We start from the raw sequence: 22051 nt of genomic DNA, 5'->3' as shown, positions 1-22051 counted from the left end.
ATACAACAAATAATTTAATACTTTTACAATAATAACTAATTAGAAAAATCGTAAGAAATATTTTAATTTTAATTTTAATAATATGTGTGGTGTATTGGAAAAGGGATGGAAAGAAATTAAAAATTCAAATCATTCTTATCAGACCTTATAGTTATACAAAAGAGTCAAATTACACTACATCGACACCAATAATCAAAACATAATAAAAGACATTATTCAAGTACAAACCAAACTCATTATTTTCAATTCGCATAGTAATACAACAATACACCTTTAGAGAAGAACACCTTTAACACTTGGAGGTGGAACTTTCTTCCAAATAACTTTGACAAGATCAATGAATAACGGAAACTGCACAGCTGCATAGAATGTGACAGGTAGGCAAATGGAAATATATAAATAGAACAAGATACTTCCTTTTGTATATTTATCAGTGAGCACAAAGAAATGTCCAGCACAGAAAGAAACAAACATGGCAACAATGGATACGAAGAGAGAACACAAACCAAAAAGAAGCTTCATTGGCAAGTTTCGACAAAAGTCTTCAACTTCTTTTCGAGAAGTGAGTATAGCAAGGAACATGATGAGTGCAGTGACAGAGAAGTAAAGTCCAATTAATGAAGATATAGCAAATCCTTCAAATGCAGGTTGTCCTTCTAATGTTGGTTGTCCTGTTTGCTGATTGCCACCAGGTACACTGCCTGATGTCGCAAAGGAGACACCGGCAATGAGAGCTGCTACAACTGAGCATGACTCTGCTGTGTCTTTCAACCAGTTAACACTGCTTTCTAGAAGTTCTTTGTGTTTCTCCTTAAAGACTTCACTTGGAGTTATTTTTTCTTTGTTGCCTTTATTATTGAAATGCTCTGGTACTAGTTCTTTTATGTACTATATAGCAGAAAATATATGTTAATACTACTTTAAAAAAAGTGACATATAAAGATGTAGTGATAATAAAATAATTAAACTCAGGACTCTCTTATGTTTTTGCGGTCTATGTGTAGGCTAGTCACAATTAAACCATGGCAAAACAACGAGAGACCCTATTTAACCATCATGTAACTATGACAAATTATATGAGACCCTATTTAGAAATATTTTAACCATGAGAAATGTATCATGAACCCTATTTGGCCACATGTTAATCGTACTGTAAATTTGTGGCCATGCGAGCTATACTATAGCGCACATTGCACATCGTAGACAACAATAATTAAATTATAAATGTACCTTATACCACTTGATATCCCACATCATTTGCATGGCAACTCCAGACATCCTCCAAGTATTTTCTCTTTCGAATGATGTATATGCTGCCAAGTGTAACACGGTATTCTCATTTTTATCAACTTGTAGAATTAAGTGATTAACGACTCCATCAGGTAAATTATTCTTCATCCACTGAATAACATGTGGTTGCCTATTCTTTACTGCCAAAAGCAATGCATTTTCATTATTAGAGTTAGTCTCATAGATCACACTTTTTATGTTTGATTGAAGATCTAACATCATCTCAACTATTCCATGACTTGCCGCAATCAAATAAGATGTGTCCTTTACATCACTGTTTGTTTCATTTTTTTTAATATCTTGAATTGAGGTATCACCTGAAAATATACAAATAATGTTTATTTCATTCTTTGCATTTTAATGATATCAGTATCTTCTGTAATTTTTTGTACTTATTGTTAATTATTTACCTTTTTCCTTTTTGCTCTTGGAAAATGTTGGAAAATTTACAAGTGCTTCTTCCATTTCAATACCGCGTTCTAAGTTGTCAAGATCTGGATTAAACCCACCACCTATGTATGACTCAGTAGGTTTTTTCATAAATTCTTCTAAGAGCTGACCACCATATGTGTGCTTCGTCTTAATTTTCTTTATTCCCTCTAAGTCTACAAAAATAATGAACCAAAATAGCACTTATTGATCGAGTTGCAGAAAGAAACTTATATATACAACATTTATCTCACTTGAGCACTATAAATGTAGGCACGAATCAAAACATGTAAAATTAAAATTTGAAGAGTTCAATATACATACCCAATAGTGACAGGATTGACCATTTGAATATAGACGTTTGAATGTTGTGACAGGATTGAGCAAGAGAAGGACTTATTTTGTATGCCTTTTCTAATTTATCAACATCATATATTTCTATTGCACTATAATCACCTTTCTCTGCAATATTAATAGGTCTTTAGTATATAATAGTGAGCACCATTAAATAAATGAAAAGCTAACTTGTTATTTTTGTTGATTAAAATCCTCATAAAAAATGGAAGAGAAAAAGAATTTGAAAAATAGACTAGATTTAATGAACTTAACTTTGCTCGAACTAAATCAAGTGGTTACAACTAATTGTAATTGATCCTACAACTAACTTAAAGTTTTTATAAAAATAAATGAAACTGTCAAATAACGACAACAATAATGTCATCTATAAATGGTGTCAATAATATTTGCAAAAGAACATGTGTACTATTAATATTTCAGGAATTTCAAAACACTAAATAATGATGAAAAAGTGATGATAAGAGATAGTTCATCGAAAACATACCATTGTTTTGAAACAATTCCAATGTAGTCTTTGCGTTGCGGCGGCTTATAGTAAAACCTTTGACACCAAAATTTTGTAAACAACATTAAATATTTTTTTCATGACAGTTGACAGAAAAGTAAAAATAATGCAAGAAAATGTCATTTGAACTTCCAAGCTGTCTTCTTTTGCCCAATGGAAGATGGTATGGTGCTTCTATGCTCCAGTTTAGATGGTTTTCTACTCTTTGTAAAAAAAGGAATTTTAATTCATTTTATGCAATATCCATAAGCATGTGTTACTTACAATAGTACAAAATTTGCTTCCACCATGATAGCCTACATCCACTCTTGAAGGCTGATGTCCTAGTAGCAAGAATTTCAAGAGGAATGATGCCATCATTGTCCTTCGTAGATATAAGACCTGGGTAGCAATACATTATCATAATTGCCAAATCTGTTGCACAAGATACGTAGATTGTTATTATTGACAAGATGTAACGTTCGATATTATTTTTATTCCAATGAGATTTAGTAGATTATTTTAAGTAAGAGATAAAAAAAAAAAAAAACTAACCAAACATTTCACTTTGAATGGCAACATGAAGGATGCTAGTATTATTGTAATCAATAGCAACATTGATATCAGTAGGACAAAACTGTTGTAGATAAACAAACACTAATCTTTTACGTGCACGCACAGCCCAAAATAGTGGTGTTTCTCCCATTTCATTTTTCTGTTGAATCAAATATCCCCTTTCACCTTTTCCAATTATATTTTCACACATATCTGTGAATCCTCTATATGCTGCAAGGTGAAGAGGAGTAGCACCCCTTTTATCCACCATCGTCAAACTACTTTTATCATGGTTTACAATTGCTTCTAGAAGATTTTTCACTACATCTTTGCATCCACTGCTTACTGCCACGTGCAATGCTGTTCCTCTTCCCTGGATTTCTATCGTGTGACATTTACTATCTTGTCTGTATTTTTCAATTACTTCTTGCCATTTTTCTTCCAATACTAGCTCCCAGAACTCAGCTACATAGTTTCATTTTGCAATAACACGCATTAATTAATAACAAAATATGTAGAAGCTATTGAGTGTTAATATTTAAGGAAAGTTTAGACTTACGTTCATGATGTAGAGAAGAAGCTATTTCCATACCTCGAGATTGAAATGCAGAATGAAAGTAGGTAGTATTGGTGCAATGTACAAGTGGAAGCCTAATTCTCTTATATAAGAAAAGAAATGCAGAATCTGATACTTAGGAAAAACATTGAGCAAACACGAGTTTCACATTAGAGGAGTGTCCCTAAGTTAGTAATATTTTTATTCCTTTCTTCAACTTTGCAGCTTTTCAAGTGTGTAACAAACATATAATATGATGACAAAGCAAAGTGCAACATTATGTTCCCTGCTGAGTGACACTCAAGCTTAACCAAAAGCTACTACATATATACCTTCTTTTACAGTTAACGTTGGTGTAAAGTACAAGCTACCTTCTTTTTTAACTTTGGCCTAATATAAGGCTACTAGTATCACGTCGTGTAGAATCCATACTCTCACTCCTAACCAAATTACTAAATGTAGTAATACCGTTTAAATGTGTGGGTTCAACTTTATATTTCATTTTTCAAGTCAATTAGTAATATATTATTCGTTTCTTCAATTTTGCTTTAACTGAGTGAGACATATCATATCATGAGAAAAGCAAAGTGCAATATGTTCACAATAGGTTCATTTCTGAGTAAGACTCAAGTTTAAGCAAAAGCTATGTACCTTCTTTATATTTTTTTTTACTTTAGTCTAGTATAAGGCTTCTATTATCTCGTTGTGTAGAATCCTACAATATAAAGCACAAAACTTAAATTTTATACAGTACAGATACGGACCCTCGATTTTAATCATATATTTTTGTTAAACAAATTTATTGAAGCTAGCACAAGGATACTCCAAATTTATTACACAGACTCTATAATATTGGACACTTTAAATACAAGTTCATAAATAAATATGTTTTCTTAGAACTTTTTGACAAACTAACATTAGATAAAGGATTATGGTTTTAGTTAAATATGTGATCTCTCTTTCATTTATTTGAATGAGTCTGAAACATTTAGATGAGTCTTTGATCTAATATGGACGATTTTCCCTCATGATGATTCAATAGCGGTATCAGAGCCGATGTTTCGAATAAAGGACCAGTTTTTTGTATCGAAATTCTACCTTACATGGCGGTGGTCACGGGGCATGTTCTATTGAAGTGCTCATGACATGATGTGTGGTAAGAGTGGGCGATCCAAGTATGTGGATGAAAGAGCTTCTGCTTCTAATTAAGAGAAAGCATAGTCGATGGACTTACACATAAGAGAAAAAATTGTTGAGAAACAAATGTGAAGTTTGTAATTACCACATTGTTTAGAAAAATAAAAATAAAACTAATTATAATTATAAATGAGAGAACTAATACACTTCAATCAATAGCAAGATATTATTAACAACCCAGCTCTATTTCTTCTTCCATTTTTGAACTTTAACAAGGTTGAAACAATATATAGCATTCAAAAAATACTAATGGTAATAACACTAATAATTAGCCAGTTTGTTGTTTTGTTTCTTTACCATAAAAGTATCACATGAATTATATCAATCAGCTGTATTGTTTTACTAAAGACAAATAATTGTAGGAGTAAAGGAACTTGATTTGTTAGAAAAAATCATTATCAAAGTGAAATCCCTCTATAATAATATTAATCAAAACTCTATGAAATGACTGTTAAAAAAATTCATTATTGAAGAGAAATCCCTCTACAATAATGTTAATCAAAACTTCTATGAAATGGCTGTTTTTTAAGCACGATTTAGTTGTGTGTTTAGGAAAAGTCCTATTATAGGTTTATCCATATAATAGCTTCCGACAAAAAAAAAAGTTATTATAGGTCTTTATGTCAAATTTGTAACAAAATTTTATTCAAACGTTAATAAATTTTTCTTATTATATGTCAACTTTATAGTATTGATAATATAATTTGACAATCTAATAAATTTATAAAATATATACAAATACATAAAAATGCAGAAAAAATAATGGCATAATATCAAATAGGTTACAAAGCACCATCAAGTAATTATGAACCTGATAAATACTCTCCCTAATAAACCAATCATGTAGGTTAAGTTTTATATAATCACGGAAGTATTGCTAAACGAAAAATCTAAAAAGTACACCATCCAAAATATACATCTAAGAAAATTTCTTTACCCACCTCCTTATAGAGTCACCCCCAGCGAAAACCCCACTTTACCCCTGCTTCGGAAATGCATTTCCGAAGTATTTTTTTTTAAATTTTCTCAGACTTCGGAATTGCATCTCCGAAAACACCTAATGGGAGGTGTTTTCGGAGATGCACTTCCGAAAACACTTTTTTTCAGATTTTGGGGGGTTTCGGAAATGCACTTCCGAATTATGCAGAAACGGTGTTTTATTTTTATGTTTTTTGAAACAGTCTCGTATTTTTAATTAAAGGAAAACGCTAAATAAAATAAGCGACATATAAACAGAAAATACTAATATGATAAATCAAATCCAAATAATATATACAAGCCGATCCAAATAATAATAGTGTGCGAGAGATACAATCCCAAAACAAAAAAAAATAAACCCGGACCCCTACTGGGTATGCCTAACCCTCTCTCCCTGGGACCTCCTCTGCCGCCTGTATGCCGCCGCACGGCCCGCATCAGTGACGATTATCTCCATCACGGCGACTACCTCTGGACCGCCCTAATGAACGACATCTCGATCCAACGCGTCCCGCCCAAGCATCTCTATCCGCTGGCAGATCGGCAGGAGATCAATGGCGTGGTCATCCTCGGCCTGCTGGTTCTCCAGGATCTCCTCGTGTGTTGGCCTAGGAGCGTCGGGAGCGTCGGTCTCAGCAGAGGATGTGACACTCGATAGAACCAAGGGACATACCCCTCCACACTGTGCCAGTCCTGGGTGACCCGAATGCGACGATACTCCTCCGGTACCACATGACGCTCCCAATCCTCAAATTTGCCAGTGAGCTGCACTCGGGTCACCGTGTCGGGAGCAGCCTCAAAAGGTGACCTGGGTATCATCTACACATACCCAAACTGTCGCATGCGCCGCTCAGGGAGATACCGCACCATGGTGCTGGTCCCGCATGCCAACCAGCCAGAATATAAAGATATGTCGTCAAAGGGGACAGCATGAGTGTAGTCGCTAAATGGCCTCCAAGTGACGTCATCGTGCACCGTGCGGTCGAGGTACCCACGGTATGGTCCCACTACATTGTTCCCCCTTTGGAGAACGTATCTGGCGGCCCTGGGCATGGCATCATCGTACTCAGGATCAATGTGGAAGTCGTGGATGCAGGAGAAGTAAGAGATGATCCAGCTCTGAAACACAAACACGATAATGTATTAAAAATAAATACGAAACATAAATAAATACGAAACAATTAAAATGAAACGTACCATAAGTAGTGTGCAGGATCCGGTCAACTGCCTCGTCCTCCAGTTGGAGGCCTCATTCAGCTTCTGGTATAGGTATGCCAGAGTAGCTGCCCCCCTGTTCCACTGGTGAACGGTAGTCAAGTCCATGAAGTAGCGGAGGTAGGTCACATCGACGTACCTTGCACTCTTGTCCACAAAGATTGCAGCGCCTACCACAAACATGTACCAGCACCGGAGAGCGCAGCCACGGTGATAATGTGTAAATAGGTCGTCACCCGCATCCTCGGCTTCGACCGTCGCCACCAGGTGGTGCTCGAAATAAGTGCTCAGTGTGGTGAATCGGATATGAGGCCCAGATGTCGTGATGCACTCATAGTCAGCAACTTCGGGCTCCATACCCAAATAGAGCGCCAACCACTCACTAGCTTCGATCCTCTGGATCCGGGAGTGGTGCAACAGCGCCCCCCTGATCGGCAGGTGGAGAAGACACTGCACATCATGCAAGGTGATCGTCATCTCCCCAACTGGTAAGTGGAAAGAAGACGTCTCCCTGTGCCACCGCTCCACAAAGGCCCCCTGCATGCCGTGGCTGATGGTGGTATACCCCGTCATGCAGAGCCCACTAAGCCCTAAAGCTCTCACCGCGTCGTTAAACCACTCAGCAGTTGGTTTAAACAGACTGAAAACCTTCCGGGAGTGGTTCACCATTTTCAAAGGCTCTCTCTCCTGTTACAAAAAAACAAATAAAAAAGTATGTTAAATAGACCGTTAAGAAAATATTGAATAAACGGCTAAATTATAAACGGTTAAATAATATAGTCGGGCAAATTATAAGAAATACCTCTCCCTCCCAGATACGTCGAGCGACGTGCTCGTGGTAGGTAAGTAGCACGGAAGTGTCAATGGGCCCTCCCGGGTAGCCCTCCTCCTGCTCCTCCTCCTCCCCGTGTGGAGGGTCAACATCCGGTACCTCCTCCGCCTCGTGGTATGTCACTGCCCCCTCCTCCTCCTCCGCCTCCTCCTCCTCTCGCTGGCGAGAAGAAGATACCCGAGCCAGACGACTCCTCGATCCAGATGTAGAGGTACCCTCGTCCATCTCCACGGGAACTCGCACACGTCGTCCCCGGCCCTGCCCCTGTCCCTGCGTCGACGCCAGCTGCGCCCCCCGCTCGCGTCTAGCCGACGCAGTCTGGGTCTCTCTACCCTGTCTGATGCGTTCTTGGTTGCCTGACATGTTCCTGAAAACAATTGAAATCGATTAATATGCGAGACAATAGAAAAAAATAAAAAAACTGCATTTCTGATACACTTCGAAAGTTCATTTCCGAAACTGGGAATGGAGGTGTTTTCGGAAATGAACTTCTGAAACACCCCTACAATGAAGTTTTCTGCAACTTCCATGGCAGACCCCAAAACCCTAAATCAAAACTACTTTTATTCATTGTAAACAACCTAAATAGCAGTACCAACCCTACCTTAATGTGATTTTTGCAATTTCTAAACACCCTAATAGAGATATGAATAATAGATCTAAAAATTGAAAATAATTGATAAACTTACCACTAATAGAGTTTGAGATGATTTAGGTTGAGATTGGAAGAAGATTTTGGCAATCTTTGATACTTCACACTTGCTTTTGCAGAAAACTTGAAGATAGGCTAAGTTTGGAAGAAGATTAGGGTAAAATGAATGGGGGAGGGGGGCTGTTTTGCTAAATCTGCAAAATGCGCAGTATTTCGGAAATGAACTTCCGAAATGGTGTTTTCGGAAATGCATTTCGGAAATAAGACAAATTTTGAAAAAAAAGGCGCTTTCAGAGATGCATCTCCGAAAAAACCTTTTTCTTGCATTTCGGAAATGCATTTCCGAAGTCAGAGGTATATATGGTTTTTCACCAGAGGTGACCTAGAAGGTTGGGAGGTGGACAAATAAATCTTCACATCCAAAAGACATTCCCCAAAATACATGGGTCCAAATTGATACTAAAACTAAGCTTTAATTTGCATATTCTTTTATCTGATAAGCTACTCTTGGCCTGAAAATTTTTAGCTTAGCATTTTTGACATGAAATTGTGATATAAAGGTATGAGATTGTTAAGTGTAAAATGATTTAGGTATAGTTTCGACATATTGATTACTTCGACTGAGGTGGTGAGTTCGACTAACCTATAAATTATTTTAAGACTTAATATATTCTTGAGCTCAAGGATTAGATAGCCTAGAGACTCACTAAGTCTGGTTTGGATATCCACAAATTAAAATCGCTCTCTCTACAAAACATGTTCAGAATCTCGAAAAGATTTGTAGTGATTTGGCATACAACTCAATCATGTTTCGACATCAAGATCACAAATAGTCGAAGGGAAACAACTTGATTCTCGACATTGGCAGTTAGAAGACTTGAATATGTTTTAAACAGAAGCAATCAGGAAATTTAAGAGCAGCTGTCGACATAGATAGCAGTTTGCAGCAGTCCAAGAACTGAAGACATGTGGAAGCAAAGCAGAGGACAAAAGACCACGTAATGGTGTACGTGTCGAACACTAGAGAATTGACTGTTGTCGACGGTTATTGATGTACATAGTATATAAGTAGTTTTTCGTCTCTATGACAAGGGGTTTGCAATTTTCATTAGTATTCTCTATAGATTCGAGTATCCAAGTCACAGAGAGAAAAGAGTTTGTGAGAAATGTATAAACTTGCGTCCCTATTCTAATTCATTAATTCAAACATTTTACTTAGTTACTTTTATTGTGTTCCTTGTTTACTTTATTTCTTCAAACAACTCTGCATTATTCTTATTGGAATTTTTGTCTAATTTTCCTACATTAAAACATCAAATACCCAAGCATAAACACATCTTTTCAAACCGTTTTGCACAAATTGTTCCTAGGATTTTTTTGAGTTTAATCCCTTAAGTGAACTAAAACTTATGATTTGATTTACTAAGAACACCAGTAAATGAATTGGCACGCTCAGTGGGACCCTTTTATGCAAGAAATTTAAACTTTTGCAGAAAAGTGTTTTGCGCTTTTATTGTTTGTTTCATTCTTCATACATGCAACGTATTCAATGTTTGAGTGTTTATGTGTCTGAAGAGTGGTAAAACTCTTGTTGAGATGGCACGCCCAAAAATTGTTTCACTTCTCCAAAATAATGCTCTAGATACAGAAGAACAATCAATCATAGTGACAGTTAGTGGTGCATATACTTCAACGTCCATTGGAGTAACCGCTTCTTTCGTAAGTCAAATGTCAATTTCGACGAGATTATCAGAAGTGGTGGTTCACGATAGGCAGACGTGCCTATCCGACTCTTCAGGTTTAAGAAGATTGAACAGGGGCAGCTGTCATACCCCAAAATTTGCCCAATCAGATCTACGTCTCTTAACCCATCAAGAGTCAAAATTAAGAGCCATAGGGTTTGACATTTCTATTGTCAAACTCGCTCTCTTATAAATCATGGTGAGATAAAATAAGGTGCAATTAACAGGTGTTTTGTGATCCAAACCTTGGGCCCAATTATTACAAGGATCTTATCTTTTTTGGGATTATGGTTCTTTTACCAACATTTGTTTTTATTAATTTTATTATTACTAATTATTAGTATTAATATTATTAACTTTACTAATTAACTATTGATAATGTTATTAGTAGGATTGTCATTAGGGATTAGGGATTATTAGTGTTATTATTAGGATTAGTATTAATTTAAATATTAGTTTTATTAGGATTTATTTTTAGCCTTTTTATAATTATTAGATTAATTGGGTATTAGGCCCATTAGGAATAAAAAATCTAATCTAAACATTATAAATAGGGTGTTTTTTTTGTCAATTAGGGGAGGCCAACTCCACCCACTAACCCTATTCTAGAACCAACAATTAACAATTTTTTCTAACCCGAAAAAAAACCTGTAGGTGTTTCTTCATTTACTAGTTTCCAGGCATCCCTCACATTGACAGAGTAAACTACACGAATCACCGCCATCGTTTTCTAACTGTAACCATAACATTTTCAACCATAATCTCAAAGGATCCTGCAAGTTTTCTTACAAATCGATACTTTAAATCTAATTCATTCCACAATCTAATTCTTATATCATCACTTTGCTAACTTTTAATTTGTAAATAGAATTGGTTCATACTAACAATATAATATATCATGAGCATTAATCCAAAATCAATACTGTTATAAACTTTTCTTTGCAGGAGGTAGGAAAGCCAGAGAAAAAAAAACACAAAAAGAATTTTCCAATTCTAATGAGCCCTCGTACACATCAACGAAGAGGATCTCCGTTTCAACAACTCGATTCCGTCATCTGCACGTACGCATACGTACATGGACGCTCACGGTTTGAGCTTCAAAATTTTTTGGATCGAGTTCCATCATGGAGGCATCATAAATCGATCTTGAATGCAGATTCATGTTTATAACTATGTTTACGACCCCTTTGTGCCATTTAATTTGATTTTGATTGCAGGTTGTACGAATCACCATGGTTAGGTTTTGTAAGGTCAAAATTGGGGCTTCTGGTTAGAGACAATTTCGGGCCAAATTAAGGAGTCCGTGGAATTCGTGGTGTCGTCTATAACTGATCTAGATCATTAGTTGCTTTGATTTAATTTGTTTTGCAAATTTTGGGGAAAAAAACTGTTGGCCACGGCAAAGAACCACCGTAGGTGGAGGTTCTGCTACATCCAAAGGAAAAACGAACGAAAGGGAAGATGGTTGGGCGTATTCCCTTTTTTATTTTAAAATTTCGTTTATGTTTATATTGTTTCCGTTCGTTTCATTATCAATTGATGCAGCTAGCGCAGATGGTTGAAGAAAAGACTCCTAACCAAGGGAACGGGTGTTCGATCCCCGGCGCCCTTTGGTTTATTTTCGTTATTTTCTTGATTCAAATTGCTGCAAGATTTGGTGCTTACAGCTGCGCCCATGCCCACCGTAGGACCTCAGCATCTGGCCACTGGATCGCCAATATCTTGAATCTGATGTACCAGGATTGGAGGCATATCATGGACACTCAAAGGAGCGCCACACACAATAAAAACCAGGTTTTTTATATTCGTTTATTTATTGTATTAATTAAACATTTAGATTAATTAATAGTTATGTACATTTAATTTAATTTATTTATTTAAATTAGGATTAGAAAAATAAATTAGGATTAGGTTTAGGTTTATAATATTTTTTCTCGATTATTCGACTATTTCGATTAATTTGATTAATTAATTTTAATTACTTTAAATCACATAAAAACCCTAGGAGTCAATTCGTCCATTAGGGTTCGCCCAATCCCATTGGTCACTTGGCCGGAATTTTAGGATTTAATTTGTTGCTCGTTCCGACTAAATCTATTGGTCGCAATGATTAACAATCGATTAATTAATCAAATCCTAATAAAAAACATCAATTCTAACTTCCCCTTTAACGGATAAATGGCGGATGAATATCTATTTCATCCCGCCTTCGAATTAGTCAACTCTCTATGTTGTACTGATCAAATATCTAAATAAAGCAATAAAATATAAAACTTAAAACACTTAATTTGCTGCCCGCGATGATCAACCTATCGATCTGAGTAACCAGCAATGCCCCATTAATCCGTTAGCTATACTGATCAAATCTATTGATCATCGCATCTAACGGTGACATATTAAATCAGGGTTGTACGCCCAAAACCTTCAAAACACACTAAACCACGACACTACGGATTTTTATCCTTTTCAATCAGGCAATTCAAAATGCCTTTCAAATCACAATTTTCAAAAACTACGATAGGCCATTCAAAAAGCCTTAAAACCATATCACATCAAATTCAAAGGCGTACAATCCTGTGCCCGAACTACGTTGACTCTGATTCTCTCTAAGGAGATACGTAGGCACTTGGATAACCAAGGCGAGTCCCCTTCCCTAAAATTCAATTCATCTTAAAATCTCACTTTTCGCCCTATTCACTTCCTTAGCTATAAACCTCTATAATTTTGCCATAAAACTGTTACCTTAGATTCAAAGCCATAGGAAAGGGTTGAGGGTGCCTAACACCTTCCCTCGACCTGATTATAATAACTTACCCCGAATCTCTAAACTGCGTAGGGTTTCCTATTCGCCCTTCAGAATAGGTGGCGACTCTAAAAGCTTAATTTTTAGGGCAGGTTGCTACAGCTGGCGACTCTGCTGGGGATACACTTCCTGGTGAATTACTATACTCCTATAGGTTTTAGCAGGGTTTAGGTTTGTGGCAAACTATTTAGGTTTTCGGAAAACTTTTTAGGGTTTGGCTTATTTGCCAAAATTAGGGTTTTGGATTAGGATTTAGGATTTTTTATTTCTATTTAAATATTTATTTATTTATTTACTTATTTACATTTACAATCACTATTTCCAACGATTTAAATATTTGTTTACGTTAATATTTATTGTCGTACTGTATTTTTGGAGCTACAAATGGCAGATTTGGAGATCAGGTTCTTTTAAATATTTAAATTTTGTTTATTTATTTATTTGCAATCTTATTTATTCACTGCAATTCATTTTTTTACCGCAATTCAATTAAATGTTTATTTATTTGAATATGTGTTATTTTATCGCATTTTTGGGATATATAAATTGCTGTCAAACCTAAGTGTGGGAATTATATTTAAGACCAGAGGGGAAATACATCGCCTATGAGTCTTATTATAATTCCACTCAGAGTGGGTTGAATATCCGGAAATGTCTGATACGAAGCTTGACTTTGTTGAGGGCAGGACTTGGTATTTAGCTGATCTCTCTGGGAACCTACCCCTAAAATTCGAACCTCATGGATCAATGAGTTGTTCTAAAATCCAAAGAGACAAAAAGTCTCGGCGGCTACGAACGACCCCATGAGACCTTCTAGAACATACCAATGGGAAGGGTAGGCACTCTAAGCCGTTACGTCGAACCTATGAACCTAGGGCTTATGTGCTTACGTGCTTATTATATATGTGCAATTTATATACTGCGAATGCCTTGCATTTTAATTTTTGCAGGTATTCCTACGCGTTCCCTGGCCTGCAGGGACTCTATTTCCAAGACAATGTCCTTCCCACGAAGGGCATCTACATTTATGCACGTTGATTGGCCTCCCGATGGCCATGAGACTTAGTGACTGTCATGAACGGTCACCATGTGCCCACATCTACGCATTCCCTAGCCTGTAGGGATTATACTCTAAAATCGCGTCCTTCCCACGAAGGACATCTTCGTTTACGCACGTCGATTGGCCTCTCGATGGCCATGCGACCTAGTGACTGTCTTGAACGGTCACCATGTGCTTACATCTACGCGTTCCCTAGCCTGTAGGGATTTTAATTCCAAAATCGCATCCTTCGTACGAAGGAAATCTTCGTTAGCATACGTCAATTGGCCTCTCGATGGCCATGCGATTTGGTGACTATCTTGAACGGTCACCCCGTGCTTACTCCTACGTACTCCCTAGTCTGTAGGGATTTTCTTTTACATCCATGTGTTTTCATAACGACGTGTACTTCCCTGAAGGACACCCTCATTAACACACGTCGATTGGCCTCTCGATGGCCATGCGATTCAGTGACTGTCTTGAACGGTCACCCCGTGCTTATTCCCGTGCACCCTCTAACTTGTGTAGGGTTTTGGATTTCCATTTATGCATCTACGCATTCCCTAGCCTATAGGGATTCTATTCCTAGAATCGCATCCTTCGTTCGAAGGACAACTTCATTGGTACACGTCGAACGGCCTCTCGATGGCCATGAGACTTGGTGACTGTCTTGAACGGTCACCAACCGCTACCTTCTGCATACTCTCGAACCTAAGGGATTTCCCTTAGCGTGTCATAACATTTATCCTGCGAAGATTCCACGAGGGTCTAATGTCGCCTCTAAGGCTATCCCTAGAATCATGTGTCACACGTCTGCATTGCATACAAGGAGTTATAATACATAAAAAGGAGTCTCTCGCATACACATGCATTTGCATTTTCATGCATTCATACATTTACATTTGCATCTTCACCCGCATCCACACTCAGGTGCTAGCCGATTTCCGGGAACTTCCGAATAAAATCCAGAGGATCTTAGACTATGGAGAAAGGAGGATAAATCATTGGGAATGAGCTTAAAAAAAAGGGATGTCTTTCACCACGTCATGCCACATGTCCATGCCTTGTCGTAACAGGATCGTAAATACAACTGGGGTCATCGTCGAGCAAGGATTAGTTCAACAAAAGAGTTCCCTCATAGATACACACAAAGGGTATCTAGTCATAAGGGGGTTCATCTATGAACATATCAAATTTACAAGGATGCTCTACGGTAACCTGGGAGCAAGGATTAGTCCAACTGGGCAAAATTCTAAACAAAGATGCCTATTTACAATGGAGGAAAGGCGACATATGTTAACTCCCCACCAAGGGACAAAGGGTCATAGGTTTGACGTGCCCAAGGAAAATTCGAGGTTGCCCTTACTTCTACAAGTCTAAAGAGCTAAGGAGTAAAACAAGATCAATGGATCTACAAAGGAGATTGTCCCTAGGATCAATAGGTGTTTATCATGTCAGAATTTCAACCCCTATGATCGCTAAGTGTTTCTCAGTATAAAAGTTGTACCTTCGGATTAGCAATTCTAATGGGATGACCATGCAGGTTTTGGAATCAATTCATTTCGCTCACTACTACGACTTTCCAGTCGCACACTTCTATTTTCAATTTAGGATTATTAACAAACTTAAGGGAGAATGACGAATACAAATAACTAAGTCCAGCTAAACATATGCTTTCAAGGTAAGACCGAGCCGAGGATGTACAGGCATTGTTTTAACTCTCAAACAGTGGAGATATAAGGATGATAATCCCTCGTCACCCCCTCGAGCCAGGAGTTGGAGTTTGTTTCTACATTTCAAATAAACCTTGATTTAACCAGGGGCAGGGTAGATTTCAATTAATCAAATGGTGTATTTTGGTTGTCAAGAGAATCAGTCAATCCAGGCATAAGGATCAAGCAAAGCAAAGGTTCAAGCATATCTTCTTCCTTGCATTCATCCAAGATTGAGGAAGCAATAGAGATAACATTCACAACATCTTCTCCCTCAACATATCATTCAAGATAGAGGAAGTATCAAAATCGAAGCTTACAAATCAAAGTCAACACGGCAGCCACAACATTCAATTTCCAAAGATCAATATTTCAAAAGGAGCATTCAAAAAAAAAGGAGAAAAACGCCCGCTAAGTCAAAATGGAAAATTTCATGAAAGAAGACAAAAACGACTTAGGCAAAAATTAGGGCATCCCGATGGACAAAATTCTAAAGAATTGGCCCATGCAAAAATAAGGGATAAAAAAAACAAAGGCGGAAAAAATGAAAAGGATAATATTGTGACTGCTCAATCATCAAAGCTTCTCATCAATGCTTGGATCTTTACAACACTTTTCATCAATGATTGGATCTATACTAAGGCTTCTACTCAACATCAAAACTGAAACGATTCTCTTGCAAACAAAGCACATTCATTGGATTAAGCGAATTTTTAGGATCTGGAGAACATCAAGGAGAAAGGGGTGGGATAAATAAATTTTTGAGCCTTATATCCATTGTTTCTTAAAACATGAACCAGGCCAAGTTACAACAGTTAAAAGTCCTAATTGAGGCAAGGTTAACCATGAAGGCATACTAAGCAGGATTTTGTTATACTGACTCCTAATGTTTGTTAAAACTATTACTAACCACTACGCTTCTTCAAGCATTCATTTCTAATTATCCAGTCCTAATTCATAACGGACTTCGATTTCAAAACTTGCATACGCATTCCATTGGAGCTACTTCTTAAAGGGTACAACATCATCTACGAACATACACTTAGCACTCAAGGCGATCTCGAAATTGGTGTAACTAAAGGCGATCATTTCTGATGAAAACTCTGGGATGGGGGAACCACATCTAGAGGGTTCTCCTAAACAGGGGCAAAAATTCAAGGATCGCAGGGGCATGCAATCAAACATCCTATTAACTAGGGGCAATCTTCCTAAAGGTTCAATCGACCTGGGGCACACCCCGAAGCAATAACAAACAGGAGCATGTCAAACATGGGAAGAATTCAAACTAAAAGGATAGAGCACTATGGATATCCCTCCATATCCTGGAAATCAAGGGCATACCCTTCAATCTAAGCGTCGAAGCATATGACGAGGATATTTCTCGGGGCACTTCCCTCATGACTTAGAGATCATAGGCACCTTTTTTCGCTAACCATTGGGGAATTGGATATCAAATCCATAAGGCAAACAATTCAAAAGGCTAAAGGTGTGGAGAACCTCAAAAGGTTAAAGATGTGGAGAACCTCGAAAGGTTAAGGGCGTGGAGAACCTCAATAGGTGAAAGACGTGGAGGACTTCAGAAAATCAAAGGCGTGGAGTAATTCAAAGGGTCAAACTGGGGCAAGACGCACAACATAAGGAAAAAGCGTTCTCACACTTTACAACGTCGAACAAATCTTTCTCCTAACTACGATCTTCAAAAAACAGGTATTGGGTAATCGCGCTAGCATCCAACAAGCCTACAACTCCAGCGAGCTATATACACTTTGGTTATCAACAACCTATCATTGGAGCATCATGCAAAAACATATAAATCATGCATTACATACATTGGTCGATACATTACACCACACCTTTTTTAGGTAGTCTTCTTTAAGACAAATCCTACGGTCCTTTCTAGGAACCTCTTCAGGTAGTCTTTTTAAGACATTACTGTTCTAAGAACCTTTCTAGGTAGTTTTCTTTAAAACAATTTGTCGTCCTTTTCAGGAACCTTTTTAGGTAGTCTTTTTCAAAACATTCTACGAACCTCTTCAGGTAGCCTTCTCTAAGACAGTCATCGTCATCTCCAAGAACCTTTTAGGGTAGTCTTCTTTAAGACAGTCCTTTTCTAAGAACTTTTCTAAGTAGTCTTCTCTAAGACAATCATCGTTATTTCCAAGAACCTTTTTAGGTAGTCTTCTTCAAGACAATCTTTTTCTAAATACCCTTTTAGGTAGCCTTCTTTAAAACAATTTGTCATCCTCTTCAGGAACCTCTTCAGGTGGTCTTCTTTAAGACATTCTACGAACCTTTCTGGGTGGCCTTTTTCTAAGACATTCACCGCCCTCTCCAAGAACCTCTTTAGGTAGTCTTTGTAAAACATTTTCAGCCTTTCCAGGTGGTCTTCTTCCAGACAAATTTCTATCTATTCTAAGAACCTTTCCAGGTAGTCTTCTTTAAGACAAATTTCTATCCATTCTAAGAACCTTTCCAGGTAGTCTTCTTTAAGACAAATTTCTTGCTAAGAACCTTTGTAGGTAGTCCTTCTTAAGGACATCTTTCAGCCTTTTCAGGTAGTAATCTTTAGAGATATCCCTCATTCCTTGCTAAGAACTTTTTCAGGCGGTATTCTTTAAGACAAATTTCTATCCTAAGAACCTCTTCAGGTAGTCTTATAGAAGACATTACTTCGTTCCCTCCGTTACATGAGCATGAGCATAGTCATGGCATAGGTGCAAGCATGGATTAAACAGATTCAATAAGGAGATAAAATCTTGAGATTGACGTCAGCATCAACATACATACATACGCATTAGCATATGCATATCATCTAGTGTATTCAAATACTACAAAAGCCCAGCTTCCAACCCTCGTGTTGTGATTGGTGTATTTTCCGACCCACGTGTCGTGAGATTTCCAACCCTCGTGTTGTGACAGGTGTGTTTTCCGGCCCTCGAGTCGTGAATATTTGGCATGCTACTTTCTCCGACCCTCGAGTCGTGAGTCACCATGGCAGGTAATTCTTCTCATGCAGGTAAGTTTGCTAGAACTATAGCAAATAATTCCAAATGGTGTAGGTGAAATTTGTCCAAACCAGGGAAAATGATCCAAATGGTGTAGGTGAAATTTGTCCGAACTAAGGCAAATGATCCAAATGGTGTAGGTGAAATTTGTCCGAACTAAGGCAAATGATCCAAATGGTGTAGGTGAAATTTGTCCGAACTAGGGAAAATGATCCAAATGGTGCAGGTGAGTTTGCGATAACCCTTGCAAATTATCCTAATGGTGCAGGTGAGTTTGCTATAACCCTAGCAAATAATCCTAATGGTGTAGGTGAGCTTGCGATAACCCTCGCAAATGATCCTATTGGTGCAGATGGGTTTGCTATAACCCTAGCAAATTATTCTAATGGTGCAGGTGAGTTTGCGATAACCCTCGCAAATGATCCTATTGGTGCAGGTGAGTTTGCTATAACCCTGGCAAATAATCCTAATGGTGCAGGTGAGTTTTCTATAACCCTAGCAAAGGATCCTATTGGTGCAGGTGAGTTTGCGATAACCCTCGCAAAGGAGCCTATTGGTGCAGGTGAGTTTGCGATAACCCTCGCAAATGATCCTATTGGTGCAGGTGAGCTTGTTAGAATCATAACAAGTGATCCCTCTTACAAGTCTTCGCTATGTAAGACTCAGGCTTTAGCAGGACGATTCTTTACTCTCACACTCGAGCAAAGGGGTTTTACAAAGGGTTCTACAACAAAATTTTCAAAGGTTTCTTCAATTGGGTTTATCACGTGAGTCCCTCGGCAGTGATATTCTCCAAAACGTCATCAATAACACACAAAGGTTTTATCTTTCTTTTTAGAATTACTAGCATACTTCAATTGACATAACTAACAATCATGCATCATTCAACTTACATACCTCATTCACACATAATGCATATCCATACATCGCCCCCATTTATTTTGAGAGGCTCTCTGCATCATACATGCATGCATCATAGCATTGCACAAAATTCAGGTTGCCTTTTTAGGCCGTGCTACGATCAAAGCACCTGGTTTCTTTCGAAAGCATCTACTTCACAGTCAAAAAAAGGGTATTTACCCTGGGTGGCATCTCTAAGCCCATCTCCTACATAATTTCTTCCCAACAAACGCAAATTTCAGGGCATTTCAGTGTCCAATCATCTTCTACCTTTAGATCACGATAGGAAGACGTGCCTATCCGACTCTTCAGGTTTAAGAAGATTGAACAGGGGCAGTTGTCATACCCCAAAATTTGCCCAATCAGATCTACGTCTCTTAACCCATCAAGAGTCAAAATTAAGAGCCATAGGGTTTGACATTTCTATTGTCAAACTCGCTCTCTTATAAATCATGGTGAGTTAAAATAGGGTGCAATTAACAGGTGTTTTGGGATCCAAACCTTGGGCCCAATTATTACAAGGATCTTATCGTTTTTGGGATTATGGTTCTTTTACTAACATTTGTTTTTATTAATTTTATTATTACTAATTATTAGTATTAATATTATTAACTTTACTAATTAACTATTGATAATGTTATTAGTAGGATTGTCATTAGGGATTATTAGTGTTATTATTAGGATTAGTATTAATTTAAATATTAGTTTTATTAGGATTTATTTTTAGCCTTTTTATAATTATTAGATTAATTGGGTATTAGGCCCATTAGGAATAAAAAACCTAATCTAAACATTATAAATAGGGTGTTTTTTTTGTCAATTAGGGGAGGCCAACTCCACCCACTAACCCTATTCTAGAACCAACAATTAACAATTTTTTCTAACCCGAAAAAAAACCTGTAGGTGTTTCTTCATTTACTAGTTTCCAGGCATCCCTCACATTGACAGAGTAAACTACACGAATCACCGCCATCGTTTTCTAACTGTAACCATAACATTTTCAACCATAATTTCAAAGGATCCTGCAAGTTTTCTTACAAATCAATACTTTAAATCTAATTCATTCCACAATCTAATTCTTATATCATCACTTTGCTAACTTTTAATTTGTAAATAGAATTGGTTCATACTAACAATATAATATATCATGAGCATTAATCCAAAATCAATACTGCTATAAACTTTTCTTTGCAGGAGGTAGGAAAGCCAGAGAAAAAAAACACAAAAAGAATTTTCCAATTCTAATGAGCCCTCGTACACATCAACGAAGAGGATCTCCGTTTCAACAACTCGATTCCGTCATCTGCACGTACGCATACGTACATGGACGCTCACGGTTTGAGCTTCAAAATTTTTTGGATCGAGTTCCATCATGGAGGCATCATAAATCGATCTTGAATGCAGATTCATGTTTATAACTATGTTTACGACCCCTCTGTGCCATTTAATTTGATTTTGATTGCAGGTTGTACGAATCACCATGGTTAGGTTTTGTAAGGTCAAAATTGGGGCTTTTGGTTAGAGACAATTTCGGGCCAAATTAAGGAGTCCGTGGAATTCGTGGTGTCGTCTATAACTGATCTGGATTATTAGTTGCTTTGATTTAATTTGTTTTGCAAATTTTGGGGAAAAAAATTGTTGGCCACGGCAAAGAACCACCGTAGGTGGAGGTTCTGCTACATCCAAAGGAAAAACGAACGAAAGGGAAGATGGTTGGGCGCATTCCCTTTTTTATTTTAAAATTTCGTTTATGTTTATATTGTTTCCGTTCGTTTCATTATCAATTGATGCAGCTAGCGCAGATGGTTGAAGAAAAGACTCCTAACCAAGGGAACGGGTGTTCGATCCTTGGCGCCCTTTGGATTATTTTCTTTATTTTCTTGAATCAAATTGCTGCAAGATTTAGTGCTTACAGCTGCGCCCATGCCCACCGTAGGACCTCAGCATCTGGCCACTGGATCGCCAATATCTTGAATCTGATGTACCAGGATTGGAGGCATATCATGGACACTCAACGGAGCGCCACACACAATAAAAACCAGGTTTTTTATATTCGTTTATTTATTGTATTAATTTAACATTTAGATTAATTAATAGTTATGTACATTTAATTTAATTTATTTATTTAAATTAGGATTAGAAAAATAAATTAGGATTAGGTTTAGGTTTATAATATTTTTTCTCGATTATTCGACTATTTCGATTAATTTGATTAATTAATTTTAATTACTTTAAATCACATAAAAACCCTAGAAGTCAATTCGTCCATTAGGGTTCGCCCAATCCCATTGGTCACTTGGCCGGA

The 22051-nt window shown here is 37.3% G+C and overlaps 1 protein-coding gene across 1 annotated transcript; it reads right to left on the bottom strand.

The window, feature by feature from the left end:
* Window positions 1–148: 148 nt before the first annotated feature.
* On the bottom strand, window positions 149–3794 carry LOC131656699 (uncharacterized). The gene is made up of 8 exons (XM_058926339.1): window positions 3675–3794; window positions 3116–3580; window positions 2846–2995; window positions 2561–2617; window positions 2044–2181; window positions 1701–1895; window positions 1231–1607; window positions 149–888 (listed from the first exon to the last, which is right to left on the bottom strand). The coding sequence occupies exons 1-8, from the start codon at window positions 3703–3705 to the stop codon at window positions 274–276; spliced, it is 2028 nt and encodes a 675-aa protein (XP_058782322.1). The 5' UTR covers window positions 3706–3794; the 3' UTR covers window positions 149–273.
* Between the last annotated feature and the right edge of the window lie 18257 nt (window positions 3795–22051).

The sequence above is a fragment of the Vicia villosa genome, linkage group LG3 (assembly GCF_029867415.1).
Source record: "Vicia villosa cultivar HV-30 ecotype Madison, WI linkage group LG3, Vvil1.0, whole genome shotgun sequence".
Lineage (NCBI taxonomy): Eukaryota > Viridiplantae > Streptophyta > Magnoliopsida > Fabales > Fabaceae > Vicia > Vicia villosa.
The sequence above is the reverse complement of the archived record's forward strand: the minus strand, read 5'-3'. Positions and strand labels throughout refer to the sequence as shown.

Bases quoted from the DNA above. Each gene is read 5' to 3' on its own strand.
- LOC131656699 (XM_058926339.1), bottom strand. From the start codon at position 3,705: ATGGAAATAGCTTCTTCTCTACATCATGAAC. The intron at 3,581-3,674 runs GTAAGTCTAAAC...GAAACTATGTAG, and splicing joins TTCTTCTCTACATCATGAAC to CTGAGTTCTGGGAGCTAGTA. The intron at 2,182-2,560 runs GTATGTTTTCGA...TTAATATTGCAG, and splicing joins GGAATTGTTTCAAAACAATG to AGAAAGGTGATTATAGTGCA.